Source organism: Alternaria triticimaculans (assembly GCF_023758025.1).
Source record: "Alternaria triticimaculans strain BMP 0046 chromosome Unknown scaffold_6, whole genome shotgun sequence".
Taxonomy (NCBI): Eukaryota; Fungi; Ascomycota; class Dothideomycetes; order Pleosporales; family Pleosporaceae; genus Alternaria; species Alternaria triticimaculans.
In genome coordinates this window covers 1171181-1198374 of record NW_026055963.1, presented here as the reverse complement: position 1 = coordinate 1198374, position 27194 = coordinate 1171181, and the positions used below count along the sequence as shown (strand labels likewise).

At 37.5% G+C, this 27194-nt stretch overlaps 5 protein-coding genes across 5 annotated transcripts; 1 reads left to right on the top strand and 4 right to left on the bottom strand.

Annotated features, from left to right (window-relative positions):
• Window positions 1-14166: 14166 nt before the first annotated feature.
• J4E78_005274 (uncharacterized protein) lies at window positions 14167-15009 on the bottom strand (the record flags this gene model as incomplete). The annotated part of the gene is made up of 2 exons (XM_049365895.1): window positions 14167-14594; window positions 14670-15009. 2 exons carry the CDS (start codon window positions 15007-15009, stop codon window positions 14167-14169), a joined length of 768 nt encoding a protein of 255 aa, XP_049222610.1.
• Window positions 15010-15707: 698 nt separating this feature from the next.
• On the bottom strand, window positions 15708-17704 carry J4E78_005273 (uncharacterized protein; the record flags this gene model as incomplete). Its single annotated transcript, XM_049365894.1, has 4 exons — window positions 15708-16301; window positions 16606-16972; window positions 17020-17200; window positions 17254-17704. 4 exons carry the CDS (start codon window positions 17702-17704, stop codon window positions 15708-15710), a joined length of 1593 nt encoding a protein of 530 aa, XP_049222609.1.
• A 1503-nt stretch (window positions 17705-19207) lies between these two features.
• On the top strand, window positions 19208-21377 carry J4E78_005272 (uncharacterized protein; the record flags this gene model as incomplete). The annotated part of the gene is made up of 8 exons (XM_049365893.1): window positions 19208-19300; window positions 19353-19442; window positions 19490-19586; window positions 19634-20079; window positions 20129-20238; window positions 20291-20771; window positions 20822-21053; window positions 21133-21377. 8 exons carry the CDS (start codon window positions 19208-19210, stop codon window positions 21375-21377), a joined length of 1794 nt encoding a protein of 597 aa, XP_049222608.1.
• A 1089-nt stretch (window positions 21378-22466) lies between these two features.
• Window positions 22467-23481, bottom strand: J4E78_005271 (uncharacterized protein; the record flags this gene model as incomplete). The annotated part of the gene is made up of 3 exons (XM_049365892.1): window positions 22467-22656; window positions 22773-23085; window positions 23175-23481. The coding sequence occupies 3 exons, from the start codon at window positions 23479-23481 to the stop codon at window positions 22467-22469; spliced, it is 810 nt and encodes a 269-aa protein (XP_049222607.1).
• Window positions 23482-24251: 770 nt separating this feature from the next.
• Window positions 24252-25966, bottom strand: J4E78_005270 (uncharacterized protein; the record flags this gene model as incomplete). Its single annotated transcript, XM_049365891.1, has 3 exons — window positions 24252-24718; window positions 24771-25805; window positions 25963-25966. The coding sequence occupies 3 exons, from the start codon at window positions 25964-25966 to the stop codon at window positions 24252-24254; spliced, it is 1506 nt and encodes a 501-aa protein (XP_049222606.1).
• Between the last annotated feature and the right edge of the window lie 1228 nt (window positions 25967-27194).

Here is a 27194-nt window from a genome sequence, read left to right as displayed (position 1 = left end):
TTTAATCTTTTTATAGCACTTTTACTATAGTTTAATTACTTATTTAGTAAAGCTAGTCTTTATAAAGCTTTCTTTTTTACTAAAAGCTAAATTAAGCTAATCTACTTTATAAAAGTACTTTTTATAGTAGATCTAGAAAAGAGTAACCTTAGTAGTAGAGTAGATACTATTATTATATATAAACCTTCTAATAGATATCTAGCGTACTTAATTATTTTATTCTAAAAAGTAATAATAGTAAAGATACTACTTTAAAGTTTAGTTCTACCTTTTTATCTAGCTATTAGTCTAAGAGTAGAAAGTAAAAGTAAGTACTCTTCTAGTATTAAAGTAGTAAAGAAAAGTATTTTAATACTTAGAGTTTATTAAAGAGCTTTAATCTAAGATAATATACTTTAGTATACTATAAAGTTAGATAACTTTACGTATCTAGGCTTATACTAGATTAGTACTATTTTAATTAGCTTATACTAGTATATAATAGACTATTTTAGTTAATCTATTTATAATAACTAGTATAGTGTTATACTTTATACTAGAAACTATACTAGGTAGTAGTTTTATAATAAAGTCTATTATTATCTTCTTCTAAAAATAATTAAGTATTAGAAAAGGCTATAGTAGGCTATAAGGCCTATACTTTATAGAAGTAGACTTTTTATATATAAAATAATTCTTATAGTATTATTTTATATCTTTACGTATACTTTTCTAAAAGTAGTACTTTTATAGCTTTTCTAAAGTATATCTTACTCTAAAGTAGCTTACTAAAAAGTTATTATAATATTCTTAAAGAGCTTATAACTTCTTTTTAGTAGTTACTAGTGTTTTTACTATATAATAGCGCGTTTTAGCTCTATCTAGGCTAGACTAGTTAGCTTTAGACTTAGACTTATCTAAAGTATCTAAAAAGGCGTAATTTATCTTATTACACTTCTCTAGAGTTTAGAGCTCTAGTATAGTATATCTACTAGCCTAGTTAAAGCTTTCTAAACTCTTAGTAAAGTTTTATTATTTCTTAGTACGCTTAGTAAAGTATATTTATACTATAGCTACTAAAAAAGAGGTTCTATTACTATTAGTTATAAGATTTTTTATAGGCTAGATAAAAGCTTTATTATACTTCTAGATAAGTTTCTAAGCTTCTACTATATAGTTAGAGTAGTAAGAAAGTCTATCTATAGAGTTAGTAGACTCTATCTTATAGTAGATATTAAAATTAAATCTAGATAGTATAATATAAAATCTAATCTATTAATAGTTAAGAGTCTTAGTCTTTATAAACTATTTTAGATTCTAATAGTTAGTCTAGAAATTAAAGTATATATCTTCTAGATATTAGCGCTAATACTTTAGGCTCTTAACTATTATAAGTAGCTTCTAGTTATATATATTATAATTATACTCTACTATAATAAGCTTACGTAAAAAGAAGTTAACTAGACACTATTAGTACTCTTTAGCTCTATTTAGTATATATTAGCTTAATATACTTATAATTATGCTACTTAAAATGTCTATCTTAGCCTTAGTTTTTCTATCTTACTTAAAGTAAGTTAAGATAGAAATACTTAGAAAAGAGTTTTTTAGCTTCTAAAAGGCCTCTTTAGCTTTTTTATTAAGATTAAGAACTTAACTTTCTTCTCTTTACTAGACGTAGCTACCTTTAGCTACTTTTAGCTTCTTTTAGATTAGTTTAGTTAATAGTAGAGTAAGTTAGAAAAATCTAGTAATAAACTATTTATAGTAGTTTATAAAGCTAATAAATACTTAAATCTTACGCACTATACGTAGTTTAGGCTATTTCTAGATTATCTTAATCTTATCTTTATTAATTTATATTCTCTTAAAGAAAACTACGTACCTAAGGTACTTAGTATACTAAGTATACTACTTATACTTTAGAAGCTTTAAAAATAGCTTTATATTATATAATTTATATAAAACTTTCTTAATATAGCTTTTATACTTCTCTTTAGTATTAAAGAAGATAAGAATATTATTTAAGTATATAATATAGGTTATATTAATTAATTTTATAAAAACTTAATAGATATAGATCTAAAACTACGTAGAAGCGTTTATAAGGCTAAAAGGTATTATAGTATACTTAAAACTACTATATCTTATATAGAAGATAGTTTTTTACTTATTACTCTTCTTAATATATACTTTATAGTAAGCCTCTTTTATATTAAGTTTAGTATAGAATTTAGCACTAGCTAATCTTTCTAGAAACTCTATAATAAGTAGTAAGAAGTGCTAATTTTTAATAGTAACCTTATTAAGACTTTTATAGTTAACGTATAGGCGTATACTACTATCTTTCTTTTTAGTAAAAAGTATAAGCGCTTCTACTAGAGACTTACTATATCTAATCTACTTTTATACTAAGTACTTATCTAAATACTTATATAAAAGCTCTAACTTTATCTTAGAAAAGTTATATAATAGCTAATAAAGTGCTATAGTTCTAAGTAGTAAGTTAATAGCTAAGTTTTATAAACTATAGTTAGTAAAAACTCTTAAGTTATTTTCTAACCTAAGGTACGTAAACTTAGTATATTATAAAAGTAAACTACTTTTTTTAGCTTTTTCTAAACTAGACTAAAGTATTAAAGTAATAAGATAGCTATATATATCTACTATAAAATTACGCATAGTCTTCTTAAACTTCTTAGCTTCTTCTAGCATAATTTTTCTATAAATAGTTTTATTTTTAGACTTAGTACTTTAAAAGAGTAGCTTTTATATAGAGTAGCTAATCTTTAAATAATACGCGTTTATCTAGAGTAGACTTAAGTATATCTAATACTTATAGACTTTTATAATAATATATAGAATATTTTAGATCTTTTATTTTTTATAAGAATCTACTACCTTTATAGTTACTATAGTAGTACTATAAATCTTTAATTCTTTACTATTTACTCTATTTACTAATAGCTTAAATAGAAAGTAAACTAGTAAGCCTTACTTTATAGTAAGTAACACTAAAATAAGGTTTAACTAGAAATCTTTATTTACTAAAGTCTTAATAAGCTCTAATTAGCTAAGTAATATCTTTACTATTAGTAGCTTTACTAGCTTAGAGTAAAGTATATTATAAAGAAGTTCTAAGTTCTAAAATACTAAGTCTAGAGTAATATAAGTAGCTAAAAAGAACTCTAGCTTCTTTATCTACTACTTTTTTCTAATTTCTAACTAAATAAGCTCTTAGAGTTTCTCTTAGACTTTAAATAGTCTTTTTAAAAGTATTTAGTTTTATTATACTTTTAATAAATTATATTAAAGTCTTTTAGACTATTTTAGTTTAATTTAGCTAGTTATAAGTTAGATTTTACTAAACTAGCTTTCTTAGCTTTTTTCTAGGTCTAAAAAGACTCTAAAAAAGAGTTCTAAGCCTAATAGCTATAGAATTTATTCTTATAAGCTAAATACTTAAAAAGCGTAGTAGTATACTTTATTTTACTCTAATAGTAGTAAGCTAAAGTATTAAGCTTAGAGACTATATTATAGTCTTCTAGGTTTTAAAGTAAAAGTTCTTTCTAAATATTAGAAAGAAAAGCGCTTATAAAGTTTATATAGCGCTACTTTTTAGTATAGTTACTTAGTTTACTTTAAAGCGTATTAAAGTAAGCTAAAAAAGAGTTAGAATTCTAATCTAGCCTTTATTTAGTCTATTTAAGCCTATTATAAGCTATAAAGTATTATAATAACTTAGAACTAAGTATATTAAGTATAACTATCTTAAGTTTCTTCTAAGTAGGCGTCTAAGACGCTTTAAGTCTTATATAGTTCTAAAAGTAGATATTCTAAGTAGAGTAAGTAGTTTTATCTAGAAACTTTATAGTAAAGTCTATCTTCTAAGTACTTATAAAGAAAGTAGAAAGCGCTTTTCTAAAAATAGCTTTATAATTATATACTTAGTAGTTATACTATAAGTAGTTACGCGTAGTAAATATCTTTAGATTCTTAGAGTATAAAGCTTTTAAGTTTAACTAGAGCTTACTTCTTAGAGCTAAGATATAGTAGATAATATTCTTTTTAAGAGCTAAGTAGTTACTTATAAGTACTTTATACTTTAATTCTCTAAGATAGACTATATCTTAATAAGTACGCTTTAATTATTTCTACTTATATAACTTTTTAAGTTTATAAATTAAAGTAGTTTATTTATTTTTATTTTTAGTAGTAGTAGCTTATAAAAGCTTAGTTAACTCTAAAATAGGCTTTAATAGCGCGTTACTATTTCTAATAATTAAGACTAAGTTAGTAACGCCTAAAGAGGCTTCTAATAAGTTTATAAGTTTCTTAGTAGGTAGTATTACTACCTCTAAAGATATAGAAGCTAATTTCTTCTAGTTATTATTTATTACGCGTAAGAATAATATAGCTTACTTACTACTATATTATATTACGCTAAAGAGATCTACTTTAGAGCTTATTATATCTAAATAGTGTATATAAAAGTATTATAGAGTAGAGTAATTTAAATATTAAATAATAAAGTTAGTTAAATACTAGATATATAATATTAGACTATAATTAGGTATATTATTCTAAAAAGACTAGAGATAAATTACTACTAAGCTATAATAGTAATTCTAAGGTATTTATAGCTAATGCTAAGTTAGCCTAGACTTTTTAGAGCTAGAATCTAATAGCTCTCTTAAGTAGTAAAGCTTCTAAAAGCTTATCTTAATCTATACTAGTATAATTACGTACTATACTTTTAAGAAGTATCTAGAAGTATATTCTATAATATACTCTCTAAGTAGTTTATAAAAGTAGACTACGTAGTTATAATAAGCTTTTTTATTATAGCTAAGAACGCTAATTACGTACTTATTAAAGTATATATAGTACTAAAAGCTTACTTAGTATATACGCGCTAATTATAATATTACTAAAAATTATTTAATTAGCTAAACGCTTTCTACCTTTTACTTAAAATAAAAGTAAGTATCTTTAATTATTATTAGTACGCTTACTAACTCTAGTAGTATACTCTATTATACTAATTAAACTAAGTATACTTCTCTATATCTATTTCTAAGCTCTCTAGTACTATATTAAAAGAAAATAAGTATAAGTATAAAAATAGCTACTTTTTTAAAAATAAGTAGTCTAGTTCTAGCTCTATAAGTATTTTTAAAGTAACTTTTTTAAGCTTTAGTTACGTAAGTATATTAAAGGCTAAGCTATCTAGCTCTAATATCTTTAACTTCTCTAAGTATCTAGCTACTCTCTTTAAAGTAGAAAACTATAAGTACTTAAATAAGCTCTATAGTATTTTTAGAGGCTTTTCTAAGTATAGTTTTTTTAGTAAAAAGTAAAGCTCTAGTTCTATAAGTACTTCTACTCTTTTCTATAACTTATTTACTACTCTAACTTATACTTCTAAGAAGTCTAATCTATTTACTAAGTATAGTAATATAGTTACTTAAGAGTAGCTTAATAATATTTTATATTATAATAAGCGTGCTATCTAAAAGTACACTAATAAGTAGTATACTTATAACTTTAAAGCTAAGAATAAAGTAGAGTAAAAGTATTATAACTAAATTACTTATAAGTATTATATTACTAGTTAAGCTATAAAAAAGAAGTAGTATTTATATTATAAGCGTAATAAGTAGATTAAGTATAACTTAGAGTATAGTAATAAGAATTCTAAAGCTAAGGTAGTTACTAAAACTAAGCGTATTAAGTTTAAAAATAAGCGCTTTATTAATAAGTAGTATACTAAGTAAGAATATTTTAAAATTTTACTTCTAAAAGCTATTAAGCTTTATTAAGAAATAGTTCTAAAGAAAGTAATTTACTAAGCATAGTAGTCTACTAATTCTATTAGCGTAATAGAAAAGTATAATAATAAGTAAGCTAGTAAGACTACCTAGAAAAAGTATACTAACTATAATTCTAACGTTACTACGCTCTTTTAGAAGCTTTCTAGTAATTTCTATAAGTATTCTACTAAAGTTACTATTATAGTTTCTAGTTCTTTAGCTACTAGTAATACTTATTTTAATATTCTATTTCTAAGTTCTTTTAGTTCTAAAAGCTCTACTTCTAAAAATTCTACTACTATTTTTTCTAACGCTTTTAAGCTTTCTACTAAAGCTTTAGATAAGCTCTCTATTTCTTAAGAAAGTAGTATAGTTTATAATACTTTACTTTTCTTTAGCTTTACTTCTAAAAAGAAAAAGTATTTCTTTATTATTATAAGTAGTATAAAAAGCTCTCTCTTTAATCTAGAGCTTCTTATCTAGTTTAATAGTTTAGATATTACTAATTCTTCTAATAAGTATAATAATAAGAAGTATAATAGTAAGAAGTATACGCTTAATAAAGATTCTAATAATAAGAATAATAAAGCTTTAGTAACTAAGTCTATACATAAGTATAGCTCTAAAAAGCTTACTTTTATTACTACTAGTAAGCTCTATAAAATAGTATACCTCTAATACTTTTAGTCTATAAGTACTAGAAAAGCTACTAACTTTCTTTATAAAAACTATATAAGTATTAATAAAAGTAAGAAGTCTAAGCGCTACTTTACTAGTACTATTAGTAATTATAGATATAATAATATATATATATACTTTTCTTTAAGCTTAAGAAGCTTTACTAACTTTTTTTTAGACCTAAGTATATTAAGAAGATTACTAAGTATATAGTTAATTAGTTTTACACTATAGAGTAGAACCTAAAAACTAGATACTTACGTAATATTAAGAACTTTTACTTTTATAAGCTTATCTATAATTATAATACTATCTTTAAGTAGTATCTTAAGTATAGCTATATAATCTAAAGACGTAGTAAGAAGTAGAGCTTTAATACCTTAAAGGTAAAGCGTAATACTAATAAGTTTAAGTATACTTCTAGTATTAAGCGCTCTTAACTTAACTTTAATAATAAAGCTAATAGTACTTCTACTTCTAAGTAGCGCTCTTTTAGTAAGTTTTTATTTTAGTACTTTTACTTCTTAGTGCTAATAAGCTTTATAAAACTTTATCTAGTAGTTAAGTAGATTAACTATAATAAGACTATAAATAATAGTATAGTACGTTTTAATAATAATAATAAAAGTATATCTTCTAAAACTATTACTAATAATACTATTATAGTTACTTATAAAAGTATTACTACTAAGCTTAGTTATATATTTATATCTATAAAGAAAGTTATACTCTCTTAGTTCTTTATCTTAGAGTTTAAGTATCTCTAAGCTTATAAGAATACTACTAATAACTAGTAGTACTTCTTTAACTTTACGCTTAGATAACTAAAGAAGTATTACTCTAATTATAGTTCTAGATATATACTTTTTTATCTTACTACGCTCTTTAGAGCGTATACTTTAATAAAAGCCTTTTCTAATAAGTAGTTTTTTATAAGCTTATAAAAGAGACTACGCTTAAAATATACTTTCTACTACTTTCTAAAAAGAGTAGCTAAAAACTTTTTTATACTTTATAAGCTTTATAATACTACTAATAATTTAATATTCTTTATATTTAACTACTTCTTAAAGTAGGTAAATTACTAAACTAATAGATTTTTAGTAAGTCTATTAGCTAGTATACTCTTAGTTTCTAGGTACTTAACTCTAAAAAACTCTTTAGTATACTTTTATCTTAGCTATATATTTTAGATATTAATATATCTAAAGCGTATTATTATATACTTATTAGTACTAACTACTAAGTATATAGTCTACTAGTTATTATAGAAGATTATCTATACTACTTCTAAGGTAAGAGTAAGCTTTTAAAATAGTTTCTTAAGAGCTATTACTTCTTTACTAATATACTTAAGAGTAAGAAGCTTTACTTTTATAGTTAAAGTTATTATAGTTACTTATTATACTACTTTCTAAATAATAGTACTTCTAAAGAGTATAATAAAGTAGCTTTATAAAAAGTACTTAGTATCTAGATTATTTATAAAAGAAGCGTTACTATAAATTATAAGCTCTACTCTAAAGTATACTTTATAGTAGATAGCCTAATAGTAAGTTTTATATAAGTATATAATTACTTAGTTAACTACTTTAATATACTCTTTACTTAAGTTTATAAGAAAGTGTAAAAGCTTTAAAGTAGTGTATACTATATTAGGCTATAGTATAATAGCTATATAGAGTAGTAATCTAATATACTCTTAGTAGTTTTTAACTATTTTTTTATCTACTTTATCTATTAACTTTATAAGCTCTTAACTTAGAAGTAGTATAGTAGAACTTAATAAAGTACTCTCTAAGTTAAACTTCTTAGTAAGCTTATCTAAATACTTATTATATATAAGTATTATAGTATAAGTAGCGTAATTACGTAATACTTTTACTTCTAGAAACTATTTAACTAGGCCTTTTTCTTCTAGGTTATATACTACTTTTATTATATTAGTAACTTATAAAGCTTTTTAATAAGTAGTATAGTAATATATAAGTAGTATATTATTAATATAAAAAAGTAAAAGAATTTTTCTTTATTTATTAAAGAAGAGATAAAGCTTTTTTTTAGAAGTAATAAGATTTACTTTCTTTACTATACGTAAGAGCTCTTTATACTAGAGTAGTAGAAAGTTCTTTAGTCTATAAAGAGTATACTTAAGCTTTATATACTTACTAGACTTTTTAAAGCTATCTAGTAGATTATATACTATAACTAGCTAGTGCTTTTAGTATATATAAAGAAATACTTTTATAATATTAAACTAAAGAATCTCTAGGTTAAACTTAGCTACTATTACTATTACTATTCTAAAAGAGTATAAAGTAAGTATTACTATATATGTAGAGTATATAGAGTTAATTACTTATAGATCTTTTTTTACTACTATATAAGCTTTATACTTAATAAAGTAGCTATTCTAATTAACTTTATATATAAATACCTACTTTAGTAGAAGTAAACGCTCTTATACTAAAAAGCGCTTAATCTTCTTTTAGATATCTACTTAATAAAGTATATTAATCTTTTTATTATAAGCTTTATAGAAGAGCTTTCTATATAAATAGTTACTAAAATCTTTATACTTCTTTAGAAGTAGTAGTAGTTAATTATAGTATATATATTTAGATAGCTTATACTTCTATAAAAGTATATTATCTAAGATTATAGCTACTATAATTAAGTAGACTATTATAAGCTCTTTCTAGTTTTTTTCTACTTTATATAAGTATTAGAGAAGACTATTTAGAAGATTATTATCTTATATACTATTTTATAGATTATATAGTATATAAACTTTTAGTTCTTCTACTTTTAGATCTTTATATTACTCTTTTATTTTAGAGCTTAATTATATTAGTTTTTTATAATTATACTTTTAGTATATTAGTCTAGAAGTAAATAGTAGTTCTATTTTATCTTATTTTAGAGAAGTTTTAAATATAGAGCGTACGTAGAAATATAGTATACTTAGAAGTACTCTATTCTAATAAGCACTATATACTTTATTTTAATAAAAGCTTTCTATATTAGAAAGTTATTTATTACTTAGTACTAGTAGGCGCTTTTCTTTAGTTTAGTACACTTTCTAGACGCTACTATTATACTTCTAACTAGACTTTATAGTCTAGTATACTTTAGGCTCTAGTATTTACTCTAGAGTAAATAGGCTTATATACTCTTAAGAGTTTATATAGATTTCTAGTAGTTAGCTAGCTAAGCTTTCTACTTATATAGAAGATATATTATATACTACTTATTAATTAAACTAGCTAGCTTATTTAATAGTAAGCTATAATATACTACTCTCTAGCTTTTAAATAAAGTTTTTAAAAGTATACTAGTTTTGCGCTTTACTTACTATAGCGTAGAGTTAGTTAAAGATATCTTTATACGCTTCTTCTATATTATATAGCTTATTCTTATATAAAAGATTAATAATATATATAAGCTTTTCTACTAAGTACTTCTAGCTATTTTTAGCGCTACTTTTATAGAAAAGCTTCTTATTAAAGCTTACGTTTCTTATTATAATTACTTAATTAAGCTTTAGAACTTATATTTTATAAATATTAAACGCCTTATATTCTACTAAGTATCTAATATAGTCTTTTAGTATAACTTTAAAGTTATACTTATTTTATCTAGCTACTTACTCTCTATTAAGTAGGTAAGCTCTATAGCTATAGGTATAGATAGTACTCTAATCTAAGTAAAAGTTAGCTATAATAGTATAAACTTTCTTACTATACTTTATTTACTATATATTAAGTATAGTATTAAGTACTAAGAGATTATAAGTATATAATAAGCTTATATTATATAGCTAGGTTACTACTTTTATAATATCTAGCTAAAGCTTTTTAGAAAGATTTATACTAACTTTTATTTTAATAAACTTAGTAATTATCTTCTAACCTACTCTCTTTACTTTTCTATTTAGTTTATAGATATAGATAAAGATACGCTCTATAATAATACTCTACTCTTTAGCTTATATCTTAAAGCGTAACTTACCTCTCTAAAGTAGTATTATAATATTATTATCTTAGATAATAATATAAATATTAAGCTTATACTAAGCTATAAAAAAGCTTATAAAGTTATAAAAGACTTTTATAATCTTTATAAGCGTTTTAGCTTAGAGAGTATATTAATAGATTTTACTACTATAATTATTTTTAAGTACTATAATCTAGAGCTCTCTATTATAACTAGTAAAAAAGTTAAAAAAATTTTATAAAATTCTCTAATAAAGTCTTAGAGCTTTCTTATATAGTTATCTAGAGATACACTACTTTATATAAGTAATAGTATAATACTTATACTTACTTTAGCTTATTTTCTTAATATATATATTACGTATATTCTTAATAAGAGCTTAGAGCGCTTCTAGACTTAAGTAGCTTACTTTTATATACTAAAGCTTCTCTAAATTAGACTAAGAAAAGCTTTTTTAAAATTATTATAAGCACTAGTTATTAGTTATACTTATTATAGTTAAGTAAAACTTTAAAGAATTATATTTAATAAATATAAGCTTATACTTTTTTTTAAGCTTTACTAGTATAAAGTTATTAGTAAGTATTTTTATATAAAGTATTAAGTCTAACTCTAAATACTATAGTCTAGCTTTATTAAAAGCTACTTTTAAAACTATATTAATATAGAAACTCTTTATAAGCGCTATACTTATTAAAATAAAGTTCTTTATATATAGTTTTCTTTTTCTAGTTAAAGTATTTCTAATTTTTTATATACTATATCTAAGTACTTAGAAAAAGAAGCTTTCTACTTTTATAGTATAAAATTTATATACTTTTATAAAGGTTTTTAGCTTAAGTAGAAATATATTATTAATAAAATATACTACTACTTTATTATCTAAGATAGTGCTTATAAAAAGTAAGTAGATATTAAAATTTATAGTAAAGTATATACTACTAATACTTAGCTAACTTATAATAAAAGTAAAGTTAATAAGTATTACTTAAATTAACTCTAAGTAAATAGAGTTTAGACTTTTAATTTATACTTACTATAAAGTAGTCTATTTCTTCTTATTAAGAGCTTTCTATAAGCTATTATACTTTAAGTTTTTAAGCTTAGTAGTAATTTTAGTCTTAGCTTTATTAGAAAGCTTTAGAAATTTACTTATAAGCGCTATTTCTAAATACTTATATATAGTAGTAGACTAATTATAGTATTATTTATATAAGTAATTCTTTTTAAGCTTTTAAAATAAGTTATTACTATTAAAAGCTTATTATAGTACTTTTATAATAGTAAATATACTACCTCTACTATTAAAGTAAGTAGTATACTTTTAGATTAGTATAGTAAAAATCTTTAATACTTATTTAAAAGTAATCTAAGTTCTACTAATAGTAAGAGCTTTAATAAAGTCTTACTATATAAAGTACTTCTATTTTAGAGTAAGTCTAATACTAATTACTTCTAAATAGTTCTAAATAGTAAGTATATTATTAACTTTAGTAAGTTTATATACTTTAGCTTAAACTAGAATATAAAAGTATTTCTATTACTAGCGCTTAGTATTAATATATCTCTATTATACTTTCTAGAGATATACTCTATACTATAAGTATATAAAATTCTTAGTATAGTTCTTTTTTAAAGAAAGTATAAACTTAAGATATTTAATAAGTACTTATAATATAGCTTTTTTTTTTATAAAGATAAAAAGTATAGTAAAAGCTAAAAGCTTTAGACTAATAGTCTAATTAACTTAGTTCTAAAGATATCTAATATAAGTACTCTTTAACTACTATTTTATTACTTATACTTTATACTTTATAATAAATAAGTTATACTTATTAGTATAAAGCTTATTAACTAAAGTATTTTATATAATTACTACTAGCTCTAGAGTAGTTAGAACGCTTATCTAAATAGAAGTAGCTATTTTAGTATTAAAGTTAATATTAGCCTAAATTCTTTTACTTAAAGTATAGAATTTAAACTAAGTAAACTACTTAAGTTAATATACTAAGTTAGTAAGTATAAAAGCTTTTATAAAAATTATTATAAAGTTACTTATTATAAGTAATAAAGTAGTACTTTTATAAAAGCTTAAAGATTAGTAATAAAATTAGTATTACTATACTCTATTAAACGTTTTATATCTTAAGTATATAAATATAAAACTATATTATTTTTTTAAAGCGCTAGGCTTATAACTATTATATTTAGAAGTATAAAAATAAATAAAAGATAAATTATTATATTATAAGCTTACTTAAAAAGCTCTTTTAAGTAGTAAAGCTTCTAAGAGCTTATCTTAATCTATACTAGTATAATTATATACTATACTTTTAAGAAGTATCTAGAGATATATTCTATAATACTTAGTCTAGATCTACTATTTAAAAGGTCTCTTTATTTCTTTTAAAAATACTTTTTAATTAATATTAGATAAAAGCTTATTTAAAATAAGCTTTAGTTCTTTTTAGTTCTTAAAAGCTTTATACTTAAAAAAAGTATCTAAATTACTATATTATAGAAAGTTATAAACTTTATTATAAAGAATACTTACGCGTCTAGTAAGAGAGTTTAAAAAGAAAAAGAAAGAAAAATAAGTATTTTTATTTTACTACGTAAAATCTAAGCTTATAACTTATTAAAATAGAATAAGATAAAAATTAATTAAATACTAAAAAGTAGGTAGTAACGCCTTTATATACCCTAAGGTAGCTAGTTCCTAGCTACCTTAATATTTAGATTCTAACAGAATATATATTATAGGCTCTTATATGCAGCGAAGAGTGCTAGTTATTACGACTAAAGATACATCCGCAGTAAATAACAACGAGAACGCTACTACAATTTATGTCCTCGTCTCTACCAATCATCGTTTGCTTGATTATAATATTCATCCGAGTCTGGACTATACTCCCTTTCAGTATACTCCCGAATAGTACCTCCCTCTCGCTCAGCTACGTTAAAGTCAGTCCGCTCCATTAGGTATCGCAATTTGTTTAGATGTATGGCAGCAACTTCCTATCACCTCCTCAAATCTGACCATGGTCCCACCGAGGAAGTTCTCCATCGCCTTCAGAGGTGTGTAACAACTCTTTTCACCTTCAGCAACCAAATGCCATTTGCTGCAACCAGAATCTAGGTACACTAGCGCTCTTGTACAGTAAATAGCCCGTATTTCGCCCTGATCGTCGACAATGGTCTTTGCACCAGTCAGGACTTCGAAATGGTGGTAATTGGGATAGTCGTGGCTAAATATGGCAGTGATGTGTCCTGTATAGACGTCAACTGTCTTGTTCCGTTTGTGTTTACTTCGCATAAAAGGCCGTTCATTACTCACGAATCGCTTGAGCTTGCAATGCGGCGATGAGCTGGCAGTATTGAAGCTGTTCCGAGATGCTTTCTTCAGGTGTAGTCATGACCTTCAGTAGAGTCCGATGATAAGTTTTGTCCAACAAACCGAAGCTGATATTATAGTCATGTAAACTCTAAGATGTTTGCCCAAGTATGTCAATGTTTCCTTGTTGACTATGGGCTTTTCTTCTGGAAGAGCCAAGTCGAAGCCGGCAGGTATTATACAAGAAAGATGTAGACCATTCCCATCTGTAAGAGCGTTCACGTGCATCGATTATGCCCGCATGTAGAATCCAGACAGCCTGGGTACCCATCTCAGAGGGATCCAATTCCGATAAATGCCTTGGCATTATATCCTCGTCTCTCCATATCCAAGAGACATTACGCCGTGTTCGAATGGTATCGCCTCGTCTGCTGATTGCATCGGTCCACCCCATGTCACCACTCCCCTCCCGTCCACCGAATATGAGCCTCCAACCTGCCATCTACATGCGCCTTCTCCAACCAGTTGACCCCAGACCCCCTCATTCTTCCTGAGCATGACCTGGTTGTAGCCATTCCTGGGATGCAGAACATGACCCCAAGTCGCTATGCCTAGACCCCATAGCGCGTATAGTTCCCGGTCTTGGTCTACTATTACGTCTACATTCCAGGCCCCGCCGAGTTTTTTTACCCATTCTGTAGTTGCAGCAGGTGTACAGTGCGATATTGCGACGAAGTGGATGGAAGTGTGCTTGTTCGCAAGGGTTCGGAGCGTGAGGAAGAGTTTCTCTGAGACTGTTGCAGCTATTAGCAGATGTCTAATTTCTACTGTTGCATCCGAATACAGCCTCTGGGATGATGACTACTCACAAGGACATCCGCAAAACCTCAGGAACAGCAGTATAGTCGGCCGCCCATCGGCTGTAGGAAATTGCAACTTAGGATGGCTTTGTGCGCGGTCTCCTATGTTTGGTGGCTTGCGCACCGGGTTCTGCGGTGGTGGAGGTGTCGTCCAAGATTGTAGGGCTTTTGGTACACCCCATTGTACGTTTGCGAATGGGTTGGCGAAACCTGTGTCTCCTCCCTCGGCGCCATTTGTGTTCCCCTTCTTCGTGTTGCCATTCCCAAACAAGCCGTCGGTTTTTGGTAGCGATACACCGCCCAGTCCGGCTTTTCGGAGGGCTATCTTTGTCCCTAGAGAACTGAACATGTTTGCTGATGTCGTTCAGCGGTCGTAATTCGGATATATCGATCGGGGGCCGATCTAGATTTCCGCACGATTGTGTAGGGGCTACGCTAAATTATGAAGGAGTGATGCAAGTATTAATCAACCTGTAGGGGAAGCAGACCGAAGGCACTGTGGAATGAAAGAGATGTGCAGGAGAAGTCTCGGTTGTGCCGACATAGTGCTGATCATGTAGCCACGACGCGTCGCGGACCTTGCAGCTGAAACGAAGGGCGTGGCACGGACGGTTGGGGGAGGCGGAGCGAAACAAAGCGGCTACCGCATTTCGACTTTTGGTGGTACACAGCGGGTTCCATCCTTTGCGACTCGATATGAGAAAGAATAAGATGATAGTAATAACCATTATTACCAAGGTCCGATAATGCCCAGGAGGCACGCTGTCACGTGTGAGGACGCTAATACCCATATGGGTAGCGCGGGGTAGGGATTAACTAGGGCTCCATTGATCGGCTCGCACATTCAACCATCAATGTACGCGTACCAAATGCATCGCTATCTAACTACAGGTCTAAAGGCGGTATAATCGTAAGCGGTAGTGACAGCAACACGCGTCGGGTATCCTATCGTACAGACGCCCCATATCTCCACCAACGCCATTTCCATCCCGCTAAACCTTCAGTACTATTACATTGTATCATCCACGGTGCCACAAAGTACGGCGCTCATCGCTTGTATGCAAATATCGTCCTGCACTCGAGCAAGGTTTGGCGCTTTACACATTCTTGAACGATCTCTTCGTCTTCCCACCACCACTTCGGTTCGTCTTGAGCGTCGTCTACGAAGCTACCCCATATGTCCTTCCAGAAGGCCCGGCCGATGATCATGGAAAGCTCTTCGTTCACATTGGCAGTATCTGAGTCGATAGCGCACGGTAGCGTCATGCTCTGGTTGTCTTCCTGAACGAGCATCTCGAATCCGGCAGCTGTCAGCCAACTGGGGACCAGCGAACATGGCTTTGAGCATCTGAAGTCTCGCTCCAGATTGACGGAGAGTCTGTCCTCGATCCAGGTTCGCATCAATGGGCCGGTAGTCTTGCGTACCGGGGCAGCATCCATGATCCTGATCTCTAGGAAACCACCGGTAGCGAGCAGCTTGTGACATTCGCTGAACAGTTCCGGTAATATGGCAGATGGTACCAGCGATGGCAACGTCGATGCTCTTATATGCGAGAAGTAGTCCTCTGGGTAAGGCAGTGGAACAGCACCAAGCTTGCGCACTGTCAAGTAGGATACGTTGCCCGGTAACTGAACACGTCGCTGGGGTTTGGTAGTGAGGAAGTGCACTGTTTGGGACGGATGCATTGCCGACAGTTGGTATACCTCAGCTGACATCGACCGTTAGAGATTGCACAGCAGCGTAACGCAAGGGCACAACATGGACTTACAGAGATTACCGTAGAGTTCAAGGATCCTCCCGGTGTTACATTCGGGCTTCGGCAGGGTCCGTTCCCGACCCAAATTCTGCATTTGGAACCCCGTCAACAGCCACAATTGTTTCTCGAGGACCAACTGTTTCTACTATTAGCAAAGGTCTGTGCAGAGTTATAACGACGACACGTACCTCCTCATCAACGTCTCCGCCTGTGCTCCACTGCCAATCTTCCTTCAGTCGGTCCAGGATGACTTTGGGACCGGCTCCCTCCATTCTCCGGATAAATCGTGTAAAACGTCCGAGGTCCGGTGTGGTATTCTGGGCGACTGCAACCTTCTTAGGGGTCAACCGCGACTGCAACTGTATTTCCGAAGGTACCCCTCGTGGAGTGAGACATTGCCATTGCGAGAGAGGCTTGCAGGAGACCTCGGAATTTGCGCCACCGCTCGCTTTTGAGACATGCTTAGCGTCTTCGTGTTCTTTCTCCTGGAAGCTGTCATGCAGCTCGAGTGCTTCAACTTTGGGCATTGCTTCGGTTTCAGCTGGCTGTGGCCACCTACAGACAATAAGCATAAGACCGACGTTGGTGGAAACATTACTTACCCGCTGTCAACCCTCTTCGCTCCTGGCATTGACATTGGCGGGGCACTTCTATCTTCAGGGGTCTCGGAACTGGCACGAGTTCTGCTCGTAACAAAAGATCTAGGACTGACGCGGCTTGCTTGCGTTGCGTCATCGCTGCTGTCAACTACCGGCGGAGTCCTCACCGAGCGCTTTCGGTCATCTGGAATATGTCTTCAGCACATGATCGTGGTACGCTGATGCTTAATGACTTACGTGAGACGCGCGATCTCGTGGAGTCTGTCTTTCGAGAGGACTTTTCACCTTCCAGCTCCGGTACTTCATCTTGTTGCGGATGCAGAGAATCACCAGATGGAAGTTTCGCAGGAATAGTGCCTGTGTATGTCCAGCTAGGGTGCAGCGCGGGATCCTTGAGCTTGTGCGTGCGGGTCAAGTCCAACTCGGCTGGCACGGTCTTCGCGGTTCTCTGAGAATCCGTGGTTTGTCCGGTTGATGGTCGTAGTATCCTGGGTTTTATACTCTTTGCTTTCTTCAGGCCTGAAGACCACCATTGCTCACGGTCGGTAGAGCCAGAGTTTGCGGAACTAGTGGACGTTCGTGAAGTATGGATGGAGTTTGACCTGATGGATCGCTCTTTGGTCTTTCGCTCCCTCCGCGCTCCAACAGACTCCGCCTCTTGATCCAGTGGTAAGTCGGTTGCGAACATGTTTGATCACAGTGGCGAGTCTAGCGGAGTGCAGCGGGGCCACTATAAGTCGATCTTTCAAGGGGTGGGAGCGAATGATCGACTGAAGGCTATCCAGCACTCAAGGCTAGCCGCACCTCTCGACGGAAAAGTAGTCAAGTACCTGGGTGGAGGGTGTCGCAACCGTAAAGCGAGTTACGCAACGGTCCCATGTTTCCGCGGCATCGAAACGCTGTCGCACCACTCGGACCGTGGCGTTATTGACCTTTTTAGGACTACTATCAGGGCTTCCCTAATCCGAACTCATGCGCTAGTGCCCTGCCGTGCTTCCTCCACGGCGCAAAACCACTAAGCGCACCGTGAGCTTTCGGGTTGTTGACCATACTGCTGGGGAAAGATACACCTACACGTGGTATGAGCGTGCAAAGCAACGCCTCTTCCATTCGGTTCTTCCCCGAAAAAGCAAATACTCGGGTTGTACAGCAATTGCGACTGGCTGGCTTATCGGGCTCACTTTTCCAACTTTCGGTGTCTCCGCCCAAGGTTTTGCAGAACCGCTTGTGGCTGGATACGATTCGCACATGCCAACATGACGGCTGCTAGGTTGAATAACCGATATGATGCCGCCGACCTTGACTTGCACCCGCGGGCTACGAATTGCAAACCCAACTAGGCCGGCGATCACAGTTGATCCCTCTGATCAGTGCCGTAGGAACAAGGGCGGACACCGGTGCCATGGACAAAATCAGCTGCAAGGCCGCTGAACCGCCAGGGCGGCGTGAACTGTAAGTGATCTGCCCTTAGTTGCTGTCTGTGTTGTGACTGTTGTCAGAAGCAATCGGCAAGGGAGAGGCACAAGGTTCTACTAAGGCTTTTAGTCGCCCCGTCATTTTGCTGCAGATGCGGGAGGGGCACCAGACATCATCCCTTTGGCCAGTCATGATGCAGCCTGATCGACATCGGGCGTGCCTGACTAGCGTTAGCTAGGCTCCCCGGCCCCTGACTCGCTTCCGTCAAGCCACCAGAGTACGAGCCTAGACTGCCACACTCCAGCACGCTCCACGAGTCTCCGCTTCAGCTGCATGACAACGCTCCTGCCGCCTTTCAATTCACTTGTACTACGCTTGCGGCGGCCGTCCTAGGTTGTCATGCCGTCACGCCGTCCAAAAGCTTCTTAGATCGTGCTTTTTTCCCTGCCGCGCCGCATGCCTACCCTCGTCGTTCCCACCCATCCCTTACGGTTGATATCACATCGCCTCGAGTGTGATGTATAGCCAGCTCGCCCTGTCGTCGATACTTTTCATTGCATTTCTGGAAGGCCCTTTGCTTATGGCCCCACCTTAAGCGATCGCATTGGCGATTGATCAATACCATATACCTTTTCGTTCCGAATCGTTCATGTTTGCTTATACCGGACGTGCGTGACACAAATATAGTCAACGCAGGGCTATCTGCTGCCGATCACTGCATCTCTTATACTGGAGATTGAAACCCCCAACTGGCGGCCAACTTCACGTCTGCAACATGGAGTCCATACGTTCCTCAATCCACTCGTTCAACGTCTACGTCGGCCGGTCGACTTTTGGCAGGATATTCCGTCTCTCTGGTTGTGGGCATGTATGTTGGACAGTTGTAGTAATATCTCAAACATGACTGACTGTTTTCACAGAAAGATGAGATCCTGCATACGAAGTTCACCACCGAAGTGCGGGCAGGACTTACGTCCTTCTTCACAATGGCATACATCATCGCGGTCAATGTAACGCTCTCGAAGGATTATGTCTCGCAAAATACTAACGAGCCTAGGCTACTATCCTCGCTGATACAGGCGGTAATTGCGTGTGCAATGATGCCACAGACCCTCTGTGCTTAACGAACACGGAATACCTCATTTGCAAGCAGGGTAGGAAACGTCTATACTCTCAACAACTTCAGCTGATCCAAGCTCAGATTTGAACCGCAACCTCATCACCGCTACAGCTGCCGTAGCCGGCTTCAGCTCTTTCCTCTTTGGGTTCTTCACCAATATGCCCGTGTGTCTTGCACCGGGTATGGGCCTCAACGCATACTTCGCCTACCAGATCGTCGGCTTCCATGGCCAAGGCCTCATTTCCTACAACCTTGCGCTCACTGCCGTCTTTGCAGAGGGCTTCATATTCATCTTCTTGTCCTTGATTGGCATGCGACAATGGCTCGTCAAGATCATACCAGTATCGCTCAAGATCGCCGCGGCCTGTGGTATAGGACTCTTTCTTGCAGAAGTCGGACTGAGCAACAACGCGGGCATTGGTGCCATTGCGGGCTCAAAGAGTACCCCACTTGATATCGCGGGGTGTCCTGATCAATACAAGGATGAGTTTGGCTCATGCACAAGTCACAAGATGACTTCACCTACTGTAGGTCATATGATGCCGGCTCATCAAATATTGCTAACATGTCTGGCAGATGTGGCTAGGCATCCTTGGCGGTGGTATCTTGACAGCCTACTTGATGACATACAAGGTCAAGAGCGCCATGATTCTAGCTATCTTGCTTGTGTCAATCATTTCATGGCCGTGAGCTTTTTTCATCATCTCAGTCAAGCTCAGAAGGCTAACATGCATACAGACGAGGCACTTCAGTCACTTTCTTCCCCTACACTGAGGTCGGCGATAACCGCTTCGAGTTCTTCAAGAAGGTCGTGGACTTCCATCCCATCAACCGCACATTGAACGCCCTGGACTGGAACGTCAACGCAGCACCTGGCCATTTCGCACTCGCTCTTTTTACTTTCCTATATGTTGACATTATCGACTGCACAGCTACGCTCTATTCCATGGCACGTTTCTCCGGAGTGGTGGACGCAGAGACTGGCGACTTCCCGCGATCAACGATAGCCTATTGCACAGACGCATTCTGCATCTCCATGGGTGCACTTCTCGGCTGCTCACCCGTCACTGCCTTCATCGAGAGTGGAGCAGGAATTGCAGAGGGCGGGAAAACAGGACTGACTGCCATGACCTGTGGCGTCTGCTTCCTCATCTCGATGTTCTTCGCACCTATCTTCGCTTCGATCCCACCATGGGCTACTGGAAGCACTTTGGTTCTCGTAAGTCACCTGGCACCACCTCCATATTGCTAGCGTTAACGTAAATATAGGTTGGCTGCCTGATGATGCGACAAATCTCCTCCATCAACTGGCGATACATCGGCGACGCCGTCCCAGCCTTCGTAACCGTAATGTTCATCCCATTCGGATACAGCGCAGCCTACGGTCTTATTGCGGGCTTGATGGTGTACACGGCACTCAACGGCATGATCTATTTGACAAAGCTTATATCCGGCGGATACATCGTTCCCGAAGACGAAGATAATCGTGAATACTGGACTAGTAAGTTTCATCACATCGCGCATCCCATCTCGCCGCACTTTCCCATCATCAAATACCAGCCGCTAACTCAGGAACCCAGTCAAACCCGCCGGCAGACTCCCCTGGTTCATCTCCGCATCCCAGAACCTTGCCGATCGCGTGCGGGGAAACGACAGGAGACAAAAGTCCCCGGATGCGCTCTCCATCCGAAGCACGGAGTCGGAGTGGAAGTACCATGATCGCATTGGCTCGAACGGATCGAATCGCGAGCTCGACTCTGTCGTCATTCAAGCCTTGCCCACTGATCCTCGTCGGGAAAAGGTTTTCAGGTCCATGGGGAGATGACGGCGCCTGTGATTGGCAGGGGAACTATTCTGTTGATTTAGAGTTTCGCGCTTGTGAAATGAAATACCACGAGTCATTTAACACTGCGTTCGAGGCTACTATTTTCTGCCCATGCCGTTATTTCGATGTCATGGCATTTGATGATTAGAAAACCACATTGAGCACTGGTTCGACGTCGGTGCATCCCGCACGTATGGGGGTGGTATGGACTTTGGCTCACGATCTCTGGGCCGGGTCAACGCCTTCGCTCGACTTTTGGTTCGGGTCCGCGGCATTGATACTAGTCTAACTTTGCTCCAACCCTCCCTCTTCCCCAACCTCACTCAGGCGACAAGAAGCAAGAAAGTAGCACTTTGCCCAGCCAGGGAAACTCAGCGAGACACTAGGCAGTCTCTCCGAGATCGACTCATTACTTTCTTGCTTTTTTACTTCTAGCCTTGCCTGCCACGAAAACGAGATCTACAAACTCTAAGGTTGGCGCAATGCCTTCCGAGCCGCGGATTCGCAAGCAGCACGGCTGGGGTGCAGATCGCTGCCCTGTTAGAAGGGGTATGCAGCGGCACTTGACGCGTAAGTAGAGCACTACCGCTTGTCTAACAACAGTCCGCAACCGAACGTGCATTGTCTGATCATGCCATCATCGAAAGTGTCGGCGCGTCTTTATCGATAGTAACCAAAAAGCAATTCAATGCTGACAATTGCAACTCCACAACGCCTCTCGTGTATCTGAGGAAAACGAATTGCAACTACCTAGGTACCCTTTCCCAGAATAGCACATGCGTGCGGGACTCGCATTAACGTCGACTCTCTCAACTCTGGTACGGGTCTGCGGCATGTGTACCCAGCTCAACGACGGAGATCACATTGCTTTTTGTAAGGCTGAAAAAGACAGTTGTATGACATCTCGGCAAGTAAGCATAAGCTTGCCTCGCTTCCACCATCGTCGTCTTTCTGAAGTGGGAATACTCCACACCCATCGTAGAAACCCAAACTAACCCCAGAGCGTGTATAGCGACCTCTTCTCGTACCCACTCTCGCTTCTGCAACACCAATTCGCGTCTGCACGTCTTTCTTTTCCCTTATCTCAACTCAACACAGCATGCCGCCATCGACCTGCCACACAGAGCCAGTAACGTAGCTCGCGTCGCTGCTTAGCAGGAACTGGATTATTTTCGCTATCTCAATAGGGTCGGCGCGTCGGCCGAGCACGGCGTTGTTCGGGAGTTGGAAGCCAAGTTCTGTATCGAGGGCGTCCATGAGGGGTGTGTTGACAAAGCCTCTAAAGTAGTGTCAACGTCAGCGACCGGCTCTCCTCTAGGGGTACTATTGCGCGCGCGAGAACGACCTAGGAGAACACGGAGAGAGTTCCTTTGAGTGGTGGAAAGAAGAACTTACGGTGCGATGGCGTTAATGCGGATTCCAGTGTGCTCCTGCTCCCGCGCAGCAGCTTTTGTGAGCCCAACGACGGCATGCTTCGAGGCGCAATAGACGGAGCAGTTTTGCTTGCCGACAAGCCCTGTTATCGACGCAGCGTTCACGATCGACCCGCCTGGCACACCTGAACTTGCCACACGCATGTTGCGCAGCTCGGCTGACATGCAGTTGAACGTGCCTCGGACGTTGACTGCGAAGACGGCCTCGTAGTCGGCGGCGTCGAATTTCGCCGCAGTTTCGAGTCGACCTGAAATTCCTGCGAGGTTCACTGCGCCTACATCGTGCCCACGTCAGCCAAAGCACTCGTGCAGGTGTCGACTTCGCCAGGCACATTCATGCCTTGAAGACAGGACGTTGGCATACCGTCGATTTGCTTCAACCCAAACCTCGTTGGCGCATGCGCCAGCCAATGCTCTACCTCTTCCCTAACCGTAACGTCCACCTTCGCCCATATCGCACTCGCCCCAAGCTCCCTCGCGAGCTGCGACACGGCTTCTTCGTTCTTGTCCCCCAGGGCGACCTTTGCGCCGCTTGCAACCAGCAGTGTAGCCGTTGCACGTCCGATGCCTGACCCAGCCCCGGAAATAGCAAAAAGCTGCCCCTTGATACTATAGGGGGGCCCAGACAATCTCTTCTCTTCATTTGAGGGTGAGCGCGGGTTCTCAGGCATGGTATCGTCGGGCGATGATGATCGTCCGCGATGGAGAGTGCGACAGGGAAGACGATAGGGATGTGCGCGAGTGCTAGACTCGGGAAGATGCCAAGACGACACTATTGTAGCGGCTTCTGCCTGTAGGTATAGCTGTTGATTCGAAACGTGCGAGATGATGATGTGATGACCTTAGCGATAGGTATATCTGTTGACGTTCGTCGGTGCCTATTCGCGCACGAGAAGCTGTGAAGTGTGGTGGGATGCTCGACAGCATTTGCGCCTTCAAATGCCTGGATATGTATGGGCAGGCGCCATGCGGTGTGTTGCAGCACGACATCTTGTGCTGGACGGCGGTGACGATGCACACTCTTATGCACGGCAAGTGTGGTGGGCTCAAGGCTTGATTGGGCAGTCTCATGCAGGTCGAGAACTTCAGGCGCCGTGATATACCGTTGAATGGGTTGGATAAGAGCCTCGACAAGTAAAGTTCAAGAGCATGCTCGCGCTGGATGTCACGATGCAACTTGGCTGTGATATCGTGGCTGTCTCACGTAAGCCAACATGGGGTGCAATTCGTATCGCGTTGCTCAGGTTTGTCGAACGCATACTACTATTTCTTGACAAGTAAACATTCTATGAGATAATGTGACCTTCTAGCTGGGCATTGCCTTTAGTGGTTGTTCTGGTGAATGCGACATGAATCTAGCATCCTAGGTGCTGTAGGGCTAACGACATTATCTCCAGGCTTCCAAGGTTCTCGGGCCACACGACGTCAAGTCACAACTCTCTCACAACTCATACTTCGCCAACACATCTCTCGCCTCCGCAAATTCCCTTTCAAGCACTCCCTCGCGTCCCTCTCTCACCCGTATCTCGCATTCAAAATCCTTCGGCGTCCTCACAATACCATCCATAAACCCAGTGTCAGGATCGATATCAATAGGCATCCCAGACTTCTCCTTGAACTCGAAGGCCCAAAGTAATTTCGCAACAGCAATGAAGAGACTGCGCTCAGCAAGATGCATGCCAGGACAAATACGACGACCAGCACCGAACGTGAAGTGATCTCGTGAGGCAATGTCGGGAGATGCTGCGTACTGAGCTGAAGTGTGCGTACGCGTTTCGTAGCGATCGGGATTGAAAACCGACATTGGGGATTCACAAGTGTCGACATCGCATGGGCCATGGTTCAAGGCCCAGACGTTCATGAGAACAGTCGTGCCCTTCGGGATGAAGTAGCCGTCAATCGTGTCATCTGCTTCACATTAGCCACGGTTGGTTCATGATCCGAGCGGAGTGAAGGATACCAGCGGTGGTAGAGCGCATTATCAAGGCCGCAAGAGGTCTCCATCGCATGACCTCCTTGATAATTTGCACGACATAGGGTAACCTCGCGACATCGCTCCACCCGGGCGATCGCAAGCTTCCCACCACCTCATCAACATGTCTGTGTGCTCGTTCCTGAACATCCGGATACCTAGCCATCGCCTGAATGAAGACTCGTATAGCAGACGCCGTCGTGTCACTCCCGGCATCGATCAGCGACCCAGCAAAAACATCCAAATCTCTTCTCGTAAGATCAATCCCCTTCTCGCCCTCATCATGCACATAGTCATATACAGTCGCTGCACGCACACCCCGTTTCCTCCTCTCCAACACCGGCTCCGCCATCTGCGTAAACGCAGCATTAACCGCCCTCGAAGTCTCCTCGCTCCTATCCTTCCAATTCTTCCAGCGTCCTGTCCACAGCCCCTGTGGCACATGCACCAACCACGGTAGCAAATCCACCGGCGGTGTTGCACCAACCTCAAGCAACGCAACGTACTTGTCAAACCAAGCCTTGTACTCCTCCAGCTGCTCCGCATGTCTCGTTCTTGTTCCGTAAACTAGACTCTTGATAGTGCTATTCGCGAACCTCAGTGTATGCCCCATGAACTCCTCGGGCTCTTTCACAAAATCACACAGCATCTGGCTAGCCTCCGCGTCCACAAGTCCGATGTACTCTTTCTCTACTTTCGCCTCGTTGAAACACTGCGCCAGTAACTTGCGGCATAACCTCAGTTTCTCGCCCGACGGCATGAAGACGACTAGAGGCATATTCGCGGGATCGCGCGCGATGTACTTTGTTGCAAAGACGAAGGGTGGGCGGCTGCTGTATGTCGTTCCCCTTTTGTCGATGAGCTCGCGGACGAGGCGCCGGGAGCTGAGGACGATGGTGGTGGTGTGGAAGAGCTTGAGGCTGTAGATGTCGCCGTATTGGGAGGCCCATTTTGTGAATTGGAATTGGGCGTTTTTTGTGGGTATGGCGAGGACGTTGCCGAGGAGGGGGAGGGGACGTGGGCCTAGATGGGTGGGTTAGCTTTGGGATAGGACGGGGTAGGATGGGACCAGGGATGGAGAGGGAGGCACCGGGTGGTAGATGGGCTTCTCGACGTCCTATTATGAGGATGTAGTAGAGTCCTATGACTGAGATGGCGATGCTTATTGCAGCTAAAGTACCCATGGTTCAGATGTGGGTTAAACACGTTGTTGTCCCACCAACAAGGCAGACTGAAATGGCATCGAACCTCGCCATATATACCCTTTGTTTCTTCACTAGACGTATGATCGCTCTCTTCTACATGCAGACTCTGGTTACACGTCTGGCGGGGTAAGTTGCATTACCACTGTGTCGGTAGGCAATAGACACCCATGACCTGTTGTGTGAAGTCCAATCGCATGATGAGACCGTATACGGAGACATCGATCGATAAATAATGCATAACCGCCAAGGCATGCGTATGCCAACCATTGTATGCGAAACTCGTCTCTGCGAAGCGGTGATTGGCGGTCATTCGTGTAAGCAGGAGGCATAACGGAACAGCCTGTAATGGTGAGTAAGCCACGCTTCTGCAACAACTTTCGAGAAGATGTAATCAAGAGACTTGAGATGTGGAAAGTAAGAAAGCATCTGGTATTATGCTTGAACAAGAAAGGTAAAGCAGCAACCACATCGTAGATATCCATCATCACTGCGATAGCACCCTACAACAGCGCACCAGCGAACGCCGACATGACAAGCATGCCCAGCATGCCCACCGCAGTCTTCGACACACCCACATGCACCGCAGCCCCCGTATCCGGCTTGCCATCCTCACCCGTAGCATCCGGACCACTACTACCCGTGCGACTCGCGCCCCCACTAGGCGTGCCCGTCGCACTCGCAGTGTTATTCCCCGAGCAAAGGATATCCCTCGGATTAACCCCGTTATCCATGAAGCAAGTCCGCAGATCAGCAACCGTCTGTTCGTAGCTAAGACAGTAGTATCCGCAGGAGCCGTTGAATTCCTCCACCGGTGCGTCTTTGCAGCATTGTTTGAGTGCGGAGGAGGTGTTGGACGCGACGCCCGTTGTGCTGCCTACGCCGCAGAATATGTCTTGGGTCGGGAAGACGGAGAAGTCGGCTGTGGTACACGAGGTGCTTGTTGCGCTTGGGGCGGCGGCGGAGGATATGAGGGACATTTTGGGTGAGGTGGAGGTGAGGTTTGCAGGTTGGGGTTTCTGTGGGTGGTGATTAGGAAGGTGGTGTATACAGGATGTAGGAAGACTTACATTGGGTATGGTTGTAGGTATTGTAGTAGTCTGACAGCGAGTACCACCGTTCTCTTGTTCACTGCAATGTATAGGTAAGTAGTCGGAGATTTGTTAGTGATCTAGCAAACAGGCACGATAAAACGGTCAAGAAATATCCG